Genomic DNA, 18,233 nt, shown 5'->3' with positions numbered 1-18,233 from the left:
CGTAAATAAACCCTTTTTTGCACTTACATTGCAAAAGGCGGCCGAACCCTACGACATAGATCAAAATAATGTACCACAGTATTGTATACCTTAAAAAGTCTACAAAAAGTCCGCGATTGTAAATGTGTATCTCTTAAGGATAACCCATTTTTTTATTCTATACTTTTTACGACAAATAATGGCTTATTTACGAAGCGATTAAGCAATACAGCATTAATCCTTATCCATTTAAGTATATATCCATATAGCCCTTTACAGCATGTTATTCGAATAAATACTTTCAAAGATATTACAGATTAAAAATGCAGGGCATAGTGGCTTGTATTATTACCTAATGACCAAGAGCTGTGAACGTTGTGTATAAAGACATTCTGTAGTATATTTAGTATCAGCTGTGCGAAGCCGAGGCGGACTAGTACTAATTGTACAATAAAAATGAAATTATTTTGTCTTGTACTGAAATATGTATGTCTCTAATGTGGTTCTTGATTTGGGCATTAACGTGAGACCTAACTTACTAAAAAATAAGTACAATTAAAATAAATGTAAAATCGACCAAATATGCTTGTAATAATGCTTTACTTCATATCTATAATCGATGTGTAACTGTCTCATTGATCCTTGGGTAGCTTATTCTACTCCCATCCAAAACCGTTGGGTTTTTTTGTAAAGAAAGTAAATAAATAATGTTAGGAGCATTTAACAGTAACTTTTAAAGCACGTACAGCTATTAGTTCCGCGCCTGATCTATTTCCGATCATATGGGATTGTTGTCTCATTGAACGTAAGAGAGAATGCACAATCTGTGTTTATGTGTGCTCTCTATATATATCCTGTGTTGTTGGTAAATCTCCGTTGAAAATTACTCCTGTGTCTGAAATCAGTCCATATTTTTCATGCCTACTGATTGTACTTTAAAAAATATTATTAAAATAAAAATATTATAATTAAACTTCAAGAATAAAAATTGCGAGACTCGAGTACAGAGAAAATATCATAATATATTTTCATATAAGTGTAAATAAATAGCGAGTATATTGTTTAACTATAACAGTTTTTTGAACTCGACTCGAACTAAAATTCTGAGAGTTTGCTTACATTATATATAATATACACGGATATTAGAACTATGCTATACATTCTGGTTCATTGATAATGAGTTAGGATTTTTACGATGAAACATGGTAAGGTTGGTTCTCGTCGATCACGTCTACGTGTTTAGATTACAGTACCCTAGTCTAAATCATTGATAGTGCATGTTTACTATACCACCTATACTAAATTATGTCAAAGTCAAAATTACTCAAAGTTTAGACCATTTTTATCTTTGCCATAGTTTTTATTTGCTGAATTTGCGATTGAAATTCATCCAATGCTAAGAAATAAATGAAAACATCTTAAGGGAAATAAGTGAAGTCCATACCTATATGCAGACATATATTTTTACATTTTATGTCAGTTACATGAAAATTGACATTGAATGCAATGAAAATGTTTATCAAATGTCATGTCATCATTGCGGTTTGCTCGGCTAAGAATATTCTTTTGCGAAATTCAATAGAATTTGTTTTTTTCTTCATAAAATGGATGTGCGTAATGTTTTATATGGTTCATGATTCACAGTAATAATGATCTCATATAGTCAACTTCAGTTGACGAGTCATTTTTGTTTTATAAACATGCGATATACTAATCAGTAATGACGGTTTTTAAAGTTAACTTATACATAACACCTATATTCAAGGATTTCGTTTTTTTAATAAGATACGTGATACGCCAATGATATCCATGATATGGCCACTATTTGTTCAATTATAAGTATGTCCGTAAACGCGTGAGTTCATCGATTTTTAAATATTGTAGCTAAGTTAGAAATAATCTTTAAATACCCCAGCTGATAAAAGTATTTTCGGTCCGAATTACGAGGTAGTAAGTACGAGAAGTACAGCTAAATTCAACACCCGATTGCATTTGTATTTCTTTTTATAATAATAAAGATATTTGAATAAATGCGTAGATCAAATAACTTTTATCTGCGCGTTTATGGAGCATGCGGGCAGATGAGAGCACATACGAACGGATAGATAACTTGGTTCGGTAATCATAGCATTATACTTTTTTATCATGTAGTAAATATCTTATATGTGTAAAGTCGAAACAGGTAGCTCAGTTAATATATAAGGTTATATGACAAATATCCAAACAACTGTATTACAAAAATTATAAAGATAACAATTTTTAATTTAATAAAATAAAAACGAAAGTAGGTGGGTAACTGTAAAATGTTTCTTTGCGGCCATTTTGAAGTTCATTCAGGATCAGTTCAAGTTGAAAACATTTTAGCGTGAATTTCTCGCGGCGCGAACCAAAGGGAATTACGAAAGTTTCGGAATGAATATGCGAAGAGCTTTTAAATGTTAGTTTCTGGCTGCTATGATAAGTAAACTTAAATAACGAAATATTTGAATCGTGAAATATGAATTTCGTCTACCAAAATGTAGAAGATATTGTTTTAGAAAATTTGAATATTTCAAACTGTTACTAAGTAAAAGGTTTCACTATTATTCAGTATATAATAATGATGCTGTAATAAACAAAACAACCGTTGTGTATTTAGTTTTTGAAGTAAGAAAGCTTTAATATGAAACACAAAAGGCAGCCTGAATTTTGGGTAGTTAGACGTAGTTTCGAGACGCCGCCGAGGCTCTTGAAGTCTCTCATCTCAGTATTCAACAAAGAACATTCCACTGGCTAACTATATATATACAAGGGTCCCGAACTATTAAGTGAATTTTGCAAATTAATGGATACAATAATTATAATTATATGTTGGTTTTAGAAGAAAAATATATTTATTTATATCGCGGTTTATTGTTTGAATACCGACTTCCGGTGTTTGTTTCCATTGTAATATAAAAGATGCATAGTTTTGTAAATCATATTGCATTGACTTCATATTTAACGGTCTTATTAAAGATATAATCAATACCTTTATAAAAAAAAGTAGAATATTTAAAATATTACAAAATGCACAGAAAAATCAAACCTATATTTTGTTATGAGCCTCCTTTAAACCAAGACAATGATGAACTTGTACTTTCAAATCACGTCAATTTGAAATTTCAGTAAATGTAAAACTGAAATTCAAATTCTGTAAAACAAGCGAGAGAAGTACGCTCGGCTTCGCAGAATGTAAACCGCGGCATGTAAATTAACCATCGCATTCTACGCGAACGTACTTCATAGCATTTTCCGGAATAGAATTGTTCGTTTACCACTTATATTTTACCGTCGATCCAGGTTAATACAATACCGAGAAGAAGCTTAGAACGATCGTTCGTAATGTCATGGAATTATTAAAAATGGTAACAAGACTTGGAAATTAAAATTAACTTTTGCTTCATCAACGTCACTTGCGTTTGTTTAATTTGTTTTTTGTTAAACTCATTTCGTGATCGGCGATGGAGGAAACATCGTGCGGAAATCTAGCGACCATGTGTAAAATAAGTTCGCTATTACTTTCACCTTACTAGGACATGCACCTAAGCCCAGCAGTATCACATGAAAATAATGCAGAAAATGTTAGAGATAATTATTGAGTATAACATTCGGCCGAGCATTGAGCCTTGAGATGGCCCAGTGGTTAGAACGTGTGCATCTTAACCGATGATTTCGGGTTCAAACCCAGGCAAGCTCTACTGAATTTTCATGTGCTTAATTTGTGTTTATAATTTATATCTTGCTCGGCGGTGAAGGAAAACATCGTGAGGAAACCTGCATGTGTCTAATTTCAACGAAATTCTGCAACATATGTATCCACCAACCCCCAGTGGAGCAGCGTGGTGGAAAATGCTCCAAACCTTCTCAAAAGGAGAGGAGGCATTAGCCCAACAGTGGGAAATTTAGAGGTTGCTAATGTATGTAAAAAATAACATTCGGAGTAAAGGATTCTGTTAATTTGCTACACATTACACAGAATTTCTTGTGAAATATACAGACTTCCTAAAATATTCCTCTTCAACTTCCGACTACGACCTGAATCTGAAACTGAAATTTTCAGAGAAGAAATGAATTGCAAATTGACCACTTAAAACACTGAGATGTCGATTCAATTTCAATTTAAGAATTCTGCTAATATCACTCGCTTAGTTATATCATTTTACATAATATACTCATATGTTAGTTACAAATTAAACTCGGTCGATGAAAAGAAATGCAAATCAACAAATCCACATCTATGAAATAAAAGAGCTTCATCCACATCCCTTACACAATAGAACTTTATTGCAGTCTGTAGCTAATTCTAGTTACGATTCCCGTTACTTCCCGTTCGAAATAGGTCAGGATAGGATGAAGTTGAAACGGATGTTAACGCCTCGCACGCAACGCACCACAGAGTATTAATGTCCATATATTGAAAAATAAACTGTTATAAGCTGTGGAGAATAATGTATTCACTAAAGGAATATTAACGATCACTGGGCTTGAATGTTAAAAAGTCAATTGTCGCGCAAGGTTATGAAATAAACCTGTCTCTTTTGAGAGATGAAAGTAGCTGCCAATACGATTAATATCTCCGTCCGACTATAGTGTCCGAATATTTCAAGTTTTAACCGGATTCGATTAAAACAGATACAAAGTCGTGTATGAAAAAAATATTTATTCGAACTTACTAAGGAGACATTTAGGTCCTCTTAATCGATTTGCCACTCTCATCCTATGGGACGACAAAATGACAAGACCGGAAGGAGATCAGACGCAGAACCCTATTACGTGCTTTCCGTGACATGGGAATATATGTTTTTTTAATTTCACTACCTAAGTTAGGTTAGGCCAGATCAGAGTTTCGACTCCCAGACCTTTTGTGTCACGTGTTTGCTATTGATAAGATATATGTATTAACATCATTTTTATATCAAAGTTGTTCGTTAATGTTAAAATTATATTAATAAAAGTAATTGGCTTTTCTTAAGAGATTTTTTATTCTTTGCAGGTCATACAAAGTTCCTGTTACGCCGTCCGTCACGGCTTCTAATTAAACAAGTAAGCCTTTGTTATATCTTCGCTTTATTATGTATCTTTATGTTATAATAAGATTTAGCTTTCGTCTGTTAAAGGAATGAGGGAATGGCTTTTCTTTCTAAAAGCTCTTTATTCTATTACATTTACCTCTTTCCATAAAACAACTTCAACTGTTTTTTATGCTTTGTTAAAATACAAGCTGCTATGCTCGTATTGAAGTTATTTAAGGATATTATATTTATGTGCCAGAGATTGATGCTACGATTTTAAAGGCATTTTGTAATAAAATATGTAGATAGGTCGACAAAAAATCTTATAAAACTTCCATATAAGGAGACTGTCCTTATCTACGAGTGTATAAGTATATATTATTATGTACAAGATATAAGAGTCTCGTGCAAGTAATGTTCGATATCGGTGCAATATCTTGGTAATGTGCCATACTGCTGACTGCACGCTGCTACCGATACTATGCCAAATGGCAGATTTTATCATTATTATATTGTATATATACCGTTTGATAGTGAATATAAGCCATCATGATATACTTCGATAAAACTACTTTATTATTATCATACAATTGTTTATTACTGAGTGGTAGGGCTCGTTGCCCATCTGAATAGATACTAATTACTACAAATCTTCTGCCAAACAGAACTATTTAGTATTGTCATGTCCTGATTTGAAGGCAGAGTAACTACAGGAACAAACGAAATAACTTCTTAATTTGGCAAAGTTGATAGCTCATTGTCGGTGCAAAGAGAGGCTAATATTCCTTAAATGTCTATAGTAGATGATAACCACTTACTATCGGTATAGGTAGCGCCTTCGCTAGTCCGCCTACCATTAATTACAATACATTTAAAAAATCCAAAGTTTCTATTACCTAACAAAATATTTTGTTTCTAACATTTTCAACAGTTTCAATGGCAGAAATGTTTGTATTGATACGAATGCAAAACAGCATCGGGTAGGGTTTAGTGCCCTGTCTAGACGGGGGCGTAAGTGTCTGGTATAAATCACGTCACTTCTAAGCCATATCTATGGGCTTTAAGTTCCGAAGAATTGTAAACGATGACTCTAGTCGAATATTACACCTTTGAAAACGGTATCTCTTTTCAAGCGTTTTACGAGTACTTACTACTCGAATAAATAGGAAACTAAATGTTCTATCGCAAATAAAAGCATTCTATTTACATTCTACTACATTTCGTTTAAGAATTATTTAATACGATAAATATAAAAAAAAATCCAATTAATGAAACTGTGTATATTGAGAATTGTTTTATGTAACGAAGTTACAGTTTAGCTAACCAATTAAAATGTTTCTTATAAATCGTAAAACGGTATTTTTAGCTCTAATGCTGATTTATACAGCACCTATTTTATATTTTGAATTATAAATATAAAGTTTTAATGTAATTATTTTTTATGTAAATATATTGATATACTTAATTGTTTTATTAAGTACCTACCTACTAGTCCGCAGCTTCAATCGCGTTTAAAGGTTGGTTGTACAATGTAAGATATTAAAAAGTAACCAATGTCCTTCCTTGGGGTTGAAAATAATATTGCCTCATACCAAATTTCATTAAATTCAGTTCGGTTGCTACTCTCGCATTCATAGTATTAGCATAGTGTATTAGTATTTTTTTTGCGTTTATTCTATCTAAGTATATGCCAATTAATATTGTATTTATTGAATATATTAAGTCCTTTACTGGTTTTATCGATAAAGCTAATGAGTTGTTTATTATATTGTTTATATTTTATTATTATTTGTTATCTGTATATTGTATTACAATTTAAATAAATCCATTTATTTTGCGACGCCCTACATAAAGTTTTAATTTTGTTCATTTTAACAATTGAAAAACAATATTAATCATTTGTTAATTTTTTTCCATAAATAGAATATCACAGTATTGTAATATAATGTACAAATGAATTAAAGCTGATTCACTGATAGTAAAACCGCTCGGAACCACAAATAGTACATTTGTTTATTTTAAACAGAACGCAACCGTCACATGTCCTCCATAACATTTACATAGTCTCCTCCTTTCGCATGTGTTTTCTTTAGTATTTTATTTACATATACGTACGCACGTACATTATTTAGATTTACAACAAATAAATAACAATTTATAATAATAGCAATCAAAGGGTGTTAATAAAAAATAAAGTATCACCTTGTAAATATCCCACTGCCGAACTGTCGCCTCTTGAGAAGATTTGGAGCTTATTCCACTACCCTGCTCCAGTGCAGGCTGTGCATAATTGCACCCGACGTGTTTTCTTCATCGATAAACCTGTGACAACTTATATACACAGATTAAGTACATAAAAACTGGCAATTCTTACCTGTGTTTGAACCTCGACTGTGTATTATTATAGTTTGTAAAATATTTTTATAAATATCGGTGACAATTCAACCCACTTCTAGAAACTTTCAAATACGTATGTACCTAACTAGATGATATGAGTTACGCCCTACCTGTAGAAAACATACCTAAGGCGGTTTGTTAAATCAAGCTCTCGTTATGAAAATAAACTCGAACTCATGTAGGATATTATAACCTGCATCTGTGAGGGGGAGTGTTGTTACGGGTGCTTATAAATCATTCTGCAGTGAAAAAGCTGACATTGTGCATTCGCAATATCGTCGGCATATACAACCGAGTATATTAACAACAGGGCTGGCAGAAAAGGAAATTTAATTATTATAATTTTACAGATACTAACAAACAAGCTTATATATTTATAACAGCCCTAGCCCACGACAGATGTGTATAAAGCGCTTGTACATGGTACATGTTCTACGCTTAATTTAACTTTTGTATTCTATCAAAAACCTTTTAAGCCATCCGCTTCAGCTATAAAGCATAAAACTCGGTCTTATCTTTTAGAGTGCTTCACATTATTGTTATTTATATTTATAAGGTATTGTATTTTTATACTAGAAAATGATTTACTCGTATTTAAAAAAAATAATTGTACGTTTAAGATATGTTGGAAATGAGTAACCTACTGTATTTCTTGCCGGTTCTTCTCGGTAGAATCCACATTCCGAACCGGAGGTAAGTTTTAATACGTTTCTATAGTAAAAGTAACAAAAATTCGCTTGCGTGCTTCTAAAAGCCTACTCGAATAAATTATATTTTGATTTAATTTGATTTATTATACTAAAACTGGCAAGTTACTTTATTTAAATGATATATGACAAGGCGAACTTCATACTAATAGTATATTTATTTAATAATGGTATTTATGGTAAGACCTGCAAAACATATAGTCTTCAATTAATATACCGCTAAACAGTAATACTTTGTGTTGCTGTGTTTCCTCATATTGAAGGGTACACACAGGATGTTTCAAGTAGTTAACGTTTCTTGCAGTCTTACAAAATACATATATAATAGTAAATAAGCTTGATAGTGGTGATAGGTTATTGCTTTGAAGATATATATCTTACTGTAAAAGCTCGAACTACGGTAAATCTTAAGATTTTCCAGTAAAACCTAAGATTTACCGATTATGAATGGTAAATCTCAATAAAACGTTGGGATTCGAACTTTTAGCATTATTCACTTGGTAAATCTTAGGATTTACATGTATGGTTAGGTTGGAATGGTAAAAGTCCGAAAAAGCCGTCCCTTTATAATAAATACTTACATTTACCAACTCATGTCGGTAAATCTTAGGTTTTACTGGAAAATCTTAAGATTTACCTTAGTTCGAGCTTTTACAGTAACATATATATTATATAGGCAATATAGAATATAATATGTTGGATATTTTTAAAGATGTATCTCACTTTGACAACGTTGTCGGAGAGTAAATTGTCAGTACGAGCGCTTTCTATTTGTACGCTAAACCATGGCGGACATATGTCAAAACTTTGTAAATAAGATTGACAAATATCTAAAATATTAACAGAAATATGAGCATAAGTATATCTTTAATAAATAAGTCCGAGTAACAGATAAACGATAACTTTAGTTAAATTGTACTGGAAACCCAGTACTCATTGTTTTCTAAATAAATAATATATCAATTTACGGAGTAGGGACAGCGTTAATATTTATAATAACACGGTACGGAGGCTCGTAAAGATCTTTGGGTTCGATATTTATTGCATATTTGTTATCTTATTCATAAATTATCGGAAACTTAATTTAACCATGCTAACGTTTACGTCCTACGTACGTGCGTTTAGTGTGTAATTATATAATTAAACATTCCGATGTAAATAATGTCAGTTCTGGCACGTTATGTAAAAAAATCTTTATTTTATTTCGTCTAAGTGTTATGCTAACGGTGGCTACATCACCCAAGGTCGAAATCGATCCTTAAAATTTCTATTAATTTTACTGAACGTATACTGGTTTATTACGTTGGACTATAGACAAGTTAATTTATTTATACAAAATTTAATAACAATCCATTTCAATCAGTCGTTGTTTTAAATTCGATATACATATAAGAAATTATCTTATTTTTGAACATCACGTGCTCTACGATGTGTTGATATTTAATTTGATTCGATTTTAACATTAACATTAACATTTAAAAATATTGAATTAAGAATAAGTTACTAAAAATTAGTTATCTGTTATTCTTGTCGATTTTTTCATGGTTGAATTTTCACCCCGAACTGCTCTTGCATTTAATGTAATTCTTTAATATGACAATTCAAACGTATTTGTAAAAGCACACAAGAATAAAGTAAATTTTTACAATTTATTTTTTTTGTAACTCAATTCGATATTAGACAGCCCTGATTAACGGTGTTTCGTATATTGACACCATATAACGTTCTATATAATATAGTGCGCTTGAACAAATTTTATATGTACATCATTTATCTCAATTTTCTATACGGGACGTTTTCATGTATCGACGGTTTTTTTTGTCGAATGCAAATTTCTCATCTGTAATTCAACTTTCCGTTTATTCACTTGTCAACTGAATAACTTTAAACTTATTTAAGTCAAAGTATTTAACATGGTTCTGCTTAAATATCGCATATAGGATTAGAATTTGAAATACAATTAATGAAGGTATTTGGAGAAATGATCTCGCTTATAGACATTGGTACCGTAAGAAATATAAACCATTCCTTGGAATCAAATATAATAATGTCAAATATAATATAATTAATTATTATGTCACTTGTGCTGTAATTAAACTGGCTCACTCGCCCTTGAAATCGGAACCGCACATATTGACAAAATACCATCCGATGAGTTAGTGTTACCTACATAATTCTAATTGTTGAACAAATACCACTAGATGACTTGACTATTTAATGAGTCGTTTCTTTTAAATAAATAAACTTTCTTGCGGCCAAACATTATGGTCAAGTGCACGTTTAAAGTAATTAACCTCTTTGTCTTTACATTCACTAGAGTAAGCTGCACGAGATTACTACAAACCTAATTAGTTCAGAGAAAATGAATTTTACAAGAATCCGAAACGAAATATCTCGCTACGAAGTTTATATTTTATTTTACGTTCAAAATCACTCGTAAAATGCATAAATTGTAACCTTGGCCGAAAAAAAATATACATACATTACCTTGACCAACAAAAATATGGGTTACCAGACATTCATAGTGGTCTGTAAAATGCGCAAAAGAAACGCAAATTCACGTCTTAGTTCTTTAGTCGCAAAAAGAGTGCATTTACTGTCTGTATTCTAAAAGCAACAAAGAAGAAATCTTTTTGTAATGTTTCGGCTTTATATTGAAGCAAATTCTTTAAAAGTATTTACCATCTTAAGTTATGCTTTTTTTAAAAGCATTTAAATAGTAACGTAATTAATGTCCATGTCCTGGACAAAGAACCGTCACCGATATGATGAATCTGGACTATTACTTATTGAATATAAACATATGTTTATCCCGAGAAATATTAGTCCCTTCGAATCAATTAGAAACAGAAATTATATATATTATTTTATAGTGATGTCCCGGATTTTAACCGATAGCCAACCCACTACACATAAGTTCGAGTCCTAGATAAAACCTACATTCCTACCTACATTATCAATACTTTCAACTCCAACGTGAAAATAATCTATAAATATATATTTTATGACAGTAATAAAATCGTGACACCTACGACTAGAGGCTGTCATAAAATTAGGCCTCAGCGACCAGTATTTCTTCAATAATAGAATAACGACTTGGCACGCACAATCCGACCTGATCTTTGAGATTGCTATCGTCCTACTAATCCTACTATTATCTGCTTTTAGACGCCACTTCATTAACGAGCTATAAAATTCGCTTATTTTAAGACATGCAGCGTAATGATTATGCGTGCACGCTAACAGTGACTTAACATTTTTAGGTTTAAATAAATTTTTTTAATAAAAATTGAATGTCTATCAGATAATATTGAAGCTTATCATTCGCTTAGCTTACATGAAAGCAGAACTCGAAGTTAAGTTAAGAAATATTAAGGCCATAAATAAAAATATTTTGAATTTTCTGTAGCAAAACGGTGTTATGAAGCTGATATATCTGGTCGTGTTAGATTGCTGGTCCTATAGGATTATGAGTTAATTGTGATTACATCTGTTTTTGCATCATTTGTGACATTGGCATTGCGTGGAATTCTATCACGAAGAGATTATTCCATTGGTTATACATGGTTGATTTCTAAATCTGTTAATAAAGTATACGAAGAAATGATTCATCTGATGGAAAATGACATTTGCCATTTGTATTTAGAATTGGTTTTGTATTACATAATCCTTACAACGCCTAAACCTCAACGCAACAAACCTGTATATTTATTTTTGGGCCACAGCTACGATTACTCCTAAAAATCTTTAAATGTAAACGTTACCCATAATAAGTAAACAAATAAATTAAATCTTAATTTTATTTATAGTCACATAAAATGGTGCCTTATATAACTAACCGCCTACTTTGATCATTAATCATAGTATCGATTGAAAAAGTTCACTGACGCTGTTAATTATTGAAATAACGCAGACACGATGCCGCGTGTAATAGAGACGTACAAATATTTTCATAGTTGGAAGTCAATATTACAAGCTGTATCAATATTGTTATCGTTAGTCGAGGACACTACAGTGCACCATTTCATTATATTAGATCATTGAAGACTTACGACGATCGTGCTGAAGTCCAATTTATTATTTTGCGTACATCTTTCAATAACAATAATATTATGTACATTTTTAATGTTTAGTTTATGCTATAGAGTTATTTTTCCTTTTTTTTTTCATTTGCATACGTTTAAAAATACAAATCATTGTATTATTATTGTCTTTCGAAAAGAAGGGTTACTTTTTTAACTCACCAAAATAAATGTATACAGCTATTGTCATCCTTAACTAGTTATTATTATTGTTATTATAAAAAAAAGCGTATAACACATTCGATTTAACAATAGGCACATAAAACTTTATAAACTCTTAACATCTGCCTTCATCAATAACGACCTTCCTACGACATACTTAAAACCGATATAGCCTGACCTTTAAGGTATTGTTATTTTTTCTCAAACATCACCTGCATCGGCGGTGCTCTCGCACCCTACAAAAGGAACAATGCCCTTACTCCCCTTTAAAAATACATCTAATGCCAGTGTGGGAGATCTTCTGTCACTGGTTATTGGTCGAGACGAGAGCCCATAAGTCACACGTAGGTATATTTTTAGTGCCTCAATACTGAGAACTGTTAATGTCATAGTGATGCAGTGTCAGTTAATAGCAGCACGTGATTTCCGTCGTCGAAATCGAATTGTTTAACAGAGACATTACTGTAATGTATTTCACTGGGGATCGATGGCAAATTGGAATAAATTTATTATTGTTAAAAAGTTGGAATACGTCATTAAACCTTCTCATTAGCAGTGAGAAGAGGCCTTTGCCCAACTGTGGGACATTAAGAGACTGTTACTATTATGTCTTTAAAAATAAATGTTTCCAAGCTTGTGCACCAATATTCTTGTCTCTTTACCTTATTACCTAGGTCCGCAGGTTATATTTGCATATAAATGGTAAAAACCTTTTTGCTAGAAAGGCCTTATAGCAATATTTGTATAATATTGTAGTTGCAATTTTTTTTTTATCTCGATTCTATCCTTTTTCGAGAACTTTCATAATGTTGCCCTCAATCTCGAAATACGAGAGCGGATTTTGTGGAGCGTTCAATGGCGCCCGCTGAAGTTCCATTTACTAAAGATTCTGGCAATCCTCTTTCGCAAAGTGAGAAATACTAAAAAGCCACCGTTGTACTTTAAAACATGTACTTTCCTAAATATTTTATTTAGCTTAGTAGCGCTACTGGCTTATTTAGGAAGTTAACGATAAGTGAAATTGTTGTTGACAGCTGGTTATTAAACCAGGTATTGAGAAATCTAAATGATCATGATCTTGATAATAAGTCATAAGAATACGTTTCCTCGAAAAATCACATGTATGGGTCTCTAATAAATGATAAAATAAGTATCATGCAATATACATAATATTGAATGGGTTACTTGAATTAGAATTTACATTCATAATTAGAACATCATCAAACTTAAAGTCATAACGAATTAATCCCAACAATGACATGATTTTGTTAACCTTCGTTGCGAATAAACCGAGCCCTTATTTATAAATCTCACGAAGCATACCAATAGGGAATAAAACGAAATTAAGTTTAATCTCACCTCGAAGTATTAAGCGATAGGCGAATTATTCAGATTATGACGAGTCTGATTGCCAACTGACCTAAAATACAGGTTGGAAATTTGCCTTCGCGGTACCATAATGTTTATTGGGTTATTTCGGTATCATACTAAGTATATCACACGGATGGAAAATATCGTGACATGACATGACATTTAGGAGTTATAGTAATGAATTCGATTTTTAAATTTAAATATATTATATGGTTTGAGAAGTATTTCTATTTCTTTCGTCTAGCACATCTTGAATGGAGCGTTGGTAAAGTCATACATCAGGTGTGCACCCGATTAAGCCTCCATTTCATTTTAGTGTTTTCTTTTATAATAAAAATGTTTAGACTAATATAATCTCTAATAGTGTCATAAGCTAGTCGACCCGAGTGCTTAAGTTCATACGTATATTGAAACGAGACGGATCTCGTTTTTTAAACACTATAGATGTTACAATAGAAACAGTTCTTCTTTCTTCGCTGAACCTATTGATTTTATAAGAACACACATTCACGAGAGATTTCAAAAGATTTTCTTTTATAAAAGGGCAAAGGGCTCCGAGGCCTCATTTGACCGTTTACTCCATTATAAGCAATCTCATTTTCTAAATGATGGTGCTTTTCATATTTTCCCTTAGTCGTTTCGAATATTAATGGTAAATTCATAAAATATATATTATTGTTGGGATCGACGATATCTCGGTTTCATGACGAAGGTTATGTATGTTTGTACTCTTACCTTGACTTGAAAAAATGTTTACATAGTTACGTTAAAACTTGTAAGTCGATACTTTAACTCGAATTAATATATTCTTTGATTGTTTTAAAAAAACTTATATCGTGTTTAATGTTTCACAGCACTGTGAAAAATTTAAATTAATGTTTGTCAAATTATATGCGAATACAAAAAAAAATTATACGAAGCTAAGAGCACCTCGAGAACAGATGATCATGACGTCTGTTCATATTTTTTCTTCTCAGAAAATCGAATGGAACAGCTACTTCGTTTTTAATTTATCTTCAAGCTTAACTAAGTGATTGTACGGAAACTGTCCCCTAACTTCAATCTGTTGATATAACCATCTGTATAAATACATGTCTGAATTTGGCAGAGATTTTGCCAGGGGTGTCGACCCGTTGTGCTTACCCCTCGCTGCCGTTCAAGGGGTGAAGGGAATGTAGCTCAAACGTAACCACAACATCGCAAACATGGATATTTTAGTACCTTACAACCGACTTTATTAAATGTCACTTTGAATAAGGTAATTCGGTATTATATTACTCGTTATATTTAATGGTTAATGTAATAATCGGAAGTATTTAACTGCTATAAAAACAATTGTTTTGCTAATTGCTAACCTAAATTACTACGACTAAATAATCAGAGAAATAATTTTACTTTATGTCTAAATTTTAACCTGAATATAATGTGGTTGATTACATATTATACAAACAGCATTCATTTGTTTTTTTGTGCTCAAGAACAACAGATATCAAGGCAAAGGAAATTAAAGTTATAAATACAAATAGTCATATAACTTAACTCTCGTGCTTAGTGTCAATTTGAGTGAGTTAGAAATGCTTAGTATTTTAAGTGTCAATGTGTGAATAATATACGTCAATAACCACTTAATACAAGATAGCCCATTTACTCCTCATAAATTAAATTATGTAAAGTCAAGTCATTTGAAGTACATAGTTCAATAACTCAGGTCTTCAATACGAGTATATTCGTCGAAGTAATTTTAGCACTTAAAGCTCACTTTGCAATCTTCGTAAACAGGACGAAATAGTTAAACTATTACGTGATGAATGAGCCTTGTTACTGCTTTTGAGAAATTGCTTAAGTAGCATTAGCAGATAACAGCGATTCATATAATGAAGTTATATCCTACATTACTTGTGCCTGAAGGGTACTCTTTGTGTCCAAGAAAACAACGTTTGTTTCACGTACACTCATTCATTTGAGAATAGAAACGAATTGGTATATTATTTATATTGGAATATTATTTTTATAATTAATGTTAAACACAATTAATTCTTTCCAAAGTTTGTACCAGACCTGGTATCTTAATACATAACAAGCAATTATATTCAAAAGCATAGAATGTTTGAAATTGATATAAAAATAATATTATCGTTGAACGTCTTATTAAAGAGAATTTATTTTTCCTCCGTCGACGAAATCGTCTTGAGTATAATTGAAGTGGAATTACACTTTGAATTTACGAGATTCATCGTCTATTAAACGTCTGCTAAGATTCCTAATTTATCTAATTATGCTAAAGAAATAAAACGTGAATTGTTGTTTGTTAAACCAACTTGAATATAAAGTAGGCAAAGCCAGTATTAGTGTTAAGGGAACGCATAAAGTATTCCCTGAAGTGGTTTCGCGACAGCATGCTAAAGGAAGGCGGGATCCGTACAAAAGCTCATTCTATTTGTGTACGATCATTATGCGCCAGCACGCGCCTTTAACTGTGTAACAGTATCTCACTCGTTTCCGCTGGTCCTCCCCGCTCTTTGCTGCCTTATTTATTACAAAGCAATTTGTAGGCATATTTAAAAAATATGTTTCTATTTAGAGTTAAACAAAGAGTTTTAGTATCTAAATTAGTGTGCGTTTGTTTGTTAGACTTTTATGTTTATTTTTATTTTGTTTTTCGTTTGTCAACAGATAATCAGGATGATTTTATGAGGGCGACGCGACCCACGGTGTCGCACTTGGTTTTTTACCTTCGAGATGGAATACTCGCATTATGTCGCGTGTGCGCTACTGCTCTTGTGTCCACTAGCCCTTAGCAGGCACGATGACGACTTCGCCTTCGACAACAACGAAGAATTTCAGGTAGCAATTCTAAGTAACATTTTGTATCAAATTTTGCAAACAATGAAAACAATGACAGCATCGCTGGTGTCTTGAATTAATTTAAATCTACAAACAAAACGACGAAATAATGTCTCGAATTCAAATTATATTTTATGAGTACCTTGAAAACGCAAGGACGGCGAATGTGTCACGATATATATTATGTATAAATTTTTCAGGTGGAGTTGACCGCGAATCATTCAGAGATAGCAAAAAATGGCCTAAGAAGGTTATGGGGTGTTCCTGATACATCGGCCTACGTGGGACACCTATTCAGAATGGAAATCCCTAAACAGGCCTTTTCTGGGGACGTGTTAGCATATAAGGTACCGTATATTCGTTTCCAATTTCGCGTTAACCTTTATTCGTATCTTATTTCATCAATGCAATTTCATCTATGAATCTCACTCTTTTTTTAAGCGAAAGCTTAGTTTATTATTTGTTAAAAATTATTATTTTGTTTCAAACAAATTATGATAATCAAATTACCTAAGTCATTTTACGAATATTTGAGTAGAAAATGAAAATATAAATTTTGATTCCTTTAAAAAATAACTAATCTTGAAAATATTAGAAAAATAGAAAACTTCCAACACAAAATCAAGTATTGATACAGAAAACGATTGATATGATTTATGAAAAGACGAAAGCTCTAAATAAATGTAACCAAACAAACGATTTGACTGTGACGCGAATCAAATCAAACCAATAATAAGCAAGTCAACAAAATTGTCAAATCATTTGGACAAACAAAATAAATATAACATAAATACACCGAAAGTAGATAAATTTGAAAGATTATTTGGATCTTATCTTATCGAAACCTACACATTAACTACAAATTCAGCTCTTGTAAAAATGTTGGCTCCCATAAGAAATATACATAACTCTCCTAGAACAAAAAACAACGTAATAAACGCATATATATATATATGCGTTTATTGTTATCAAAATATGAATACTCATTAAAATTCGTTGGAATACTAAGCATACTATTAATATGTTGTACTTCTACGAATTCACGCAAATAGGAAATTCTACACCAAAATATGAAGGTTTATTTGAAATTCGTTTCACAAGTAAAACAGGGTTTACTTGTAAATATTATTTTCACAGATTATAATATACGTATTATTTTAATATTAGGTGGACATATAATAAAAATAGAACTTTGAATTATAATGTAATTGGATAAAATGATACTTTCTTTACGTCACAAGTAAAGGTATACTATTAAAATCGAATGAAATAGTCTATGTATGTACATTAATATTTATATGTCCTGTGTGGTAGTAAAAAAATTACTAACTCTACTTTTTTATCTTTTCTAATTAATTAGTAGCGTATTATTTGATTAATAATACATAATTAACTTGTTAGTTTAATAATTATAATTATGATAAAGTAAAATAAAAATAAGAATTCCTAGTATTCCCACTACTGGAACGCTATTACATATTACTTTGAGGTAACGCTACAGATATTGAATCTGTTTTTTATTTTACAAAAGATAGCTGTGAGGTATTTTTATAATTGGAGCTATCTATGTATATTCACAGTAACATTGATCACTTTGATAGAATCAGTTGCAATCATTGTATGAACACGAGACGTAAGGATGAGGTTATAACGCCACC

General features: G+C 31.6%; 1 protein-coding gene across 6 annotated transcripts in view; it reads left to right on the top strand.

The window, feature by feature from the left end:
- The window catches only part of LOC125070194 (dystroglycan 1), an 85,176-nt gene that overhangs the window by 52,596 nt on the left and 14,347 nt on the right, over positions 1-18,233 (top strand). For all 6 annotated transcript variants that reach the window (XM_047679937.1, XM_047679938.1, XM_047679936.1 and 3 more), the window contains 3 exons: positions 4,994-5,043; positions 16,405-16,575; positions 16,776-16,922. In XM_047679937.1, the coding sequence (XP_047535893.1) occupies positions 16,471-16,575; positions 16,776-16,922 (252 nt within the window). In that variant the 5' untranslated portion in view covers positions 4,994-5,043; positions 16,405-16,470. The remainder of the gene's footprint in view (positions 1-4,993; positions 5,044-16,404; positions 16,576-16,775; positions 16,923-18,233) is intronic.

This window comes from Vanessa atalanta, chromosome 17 (assembly GCF_905147765.1).
Source record: "Vanessa atalanta chromosome 17, ilVanAtal1.2, whole genome shotgun sequence".
NCBI classification, from domain to species: Eukaryota; Metazoa; Arthropoda; class Insecta; order Lepidoptera; family Nymphalidae; genus Vanessa; species Vanessa atalanta.
The sequence above is the reverse complement of the archived record's forward strand: the minus strand, read 5'-3'. Positions and strand labels throughout refer to the sequence as shown.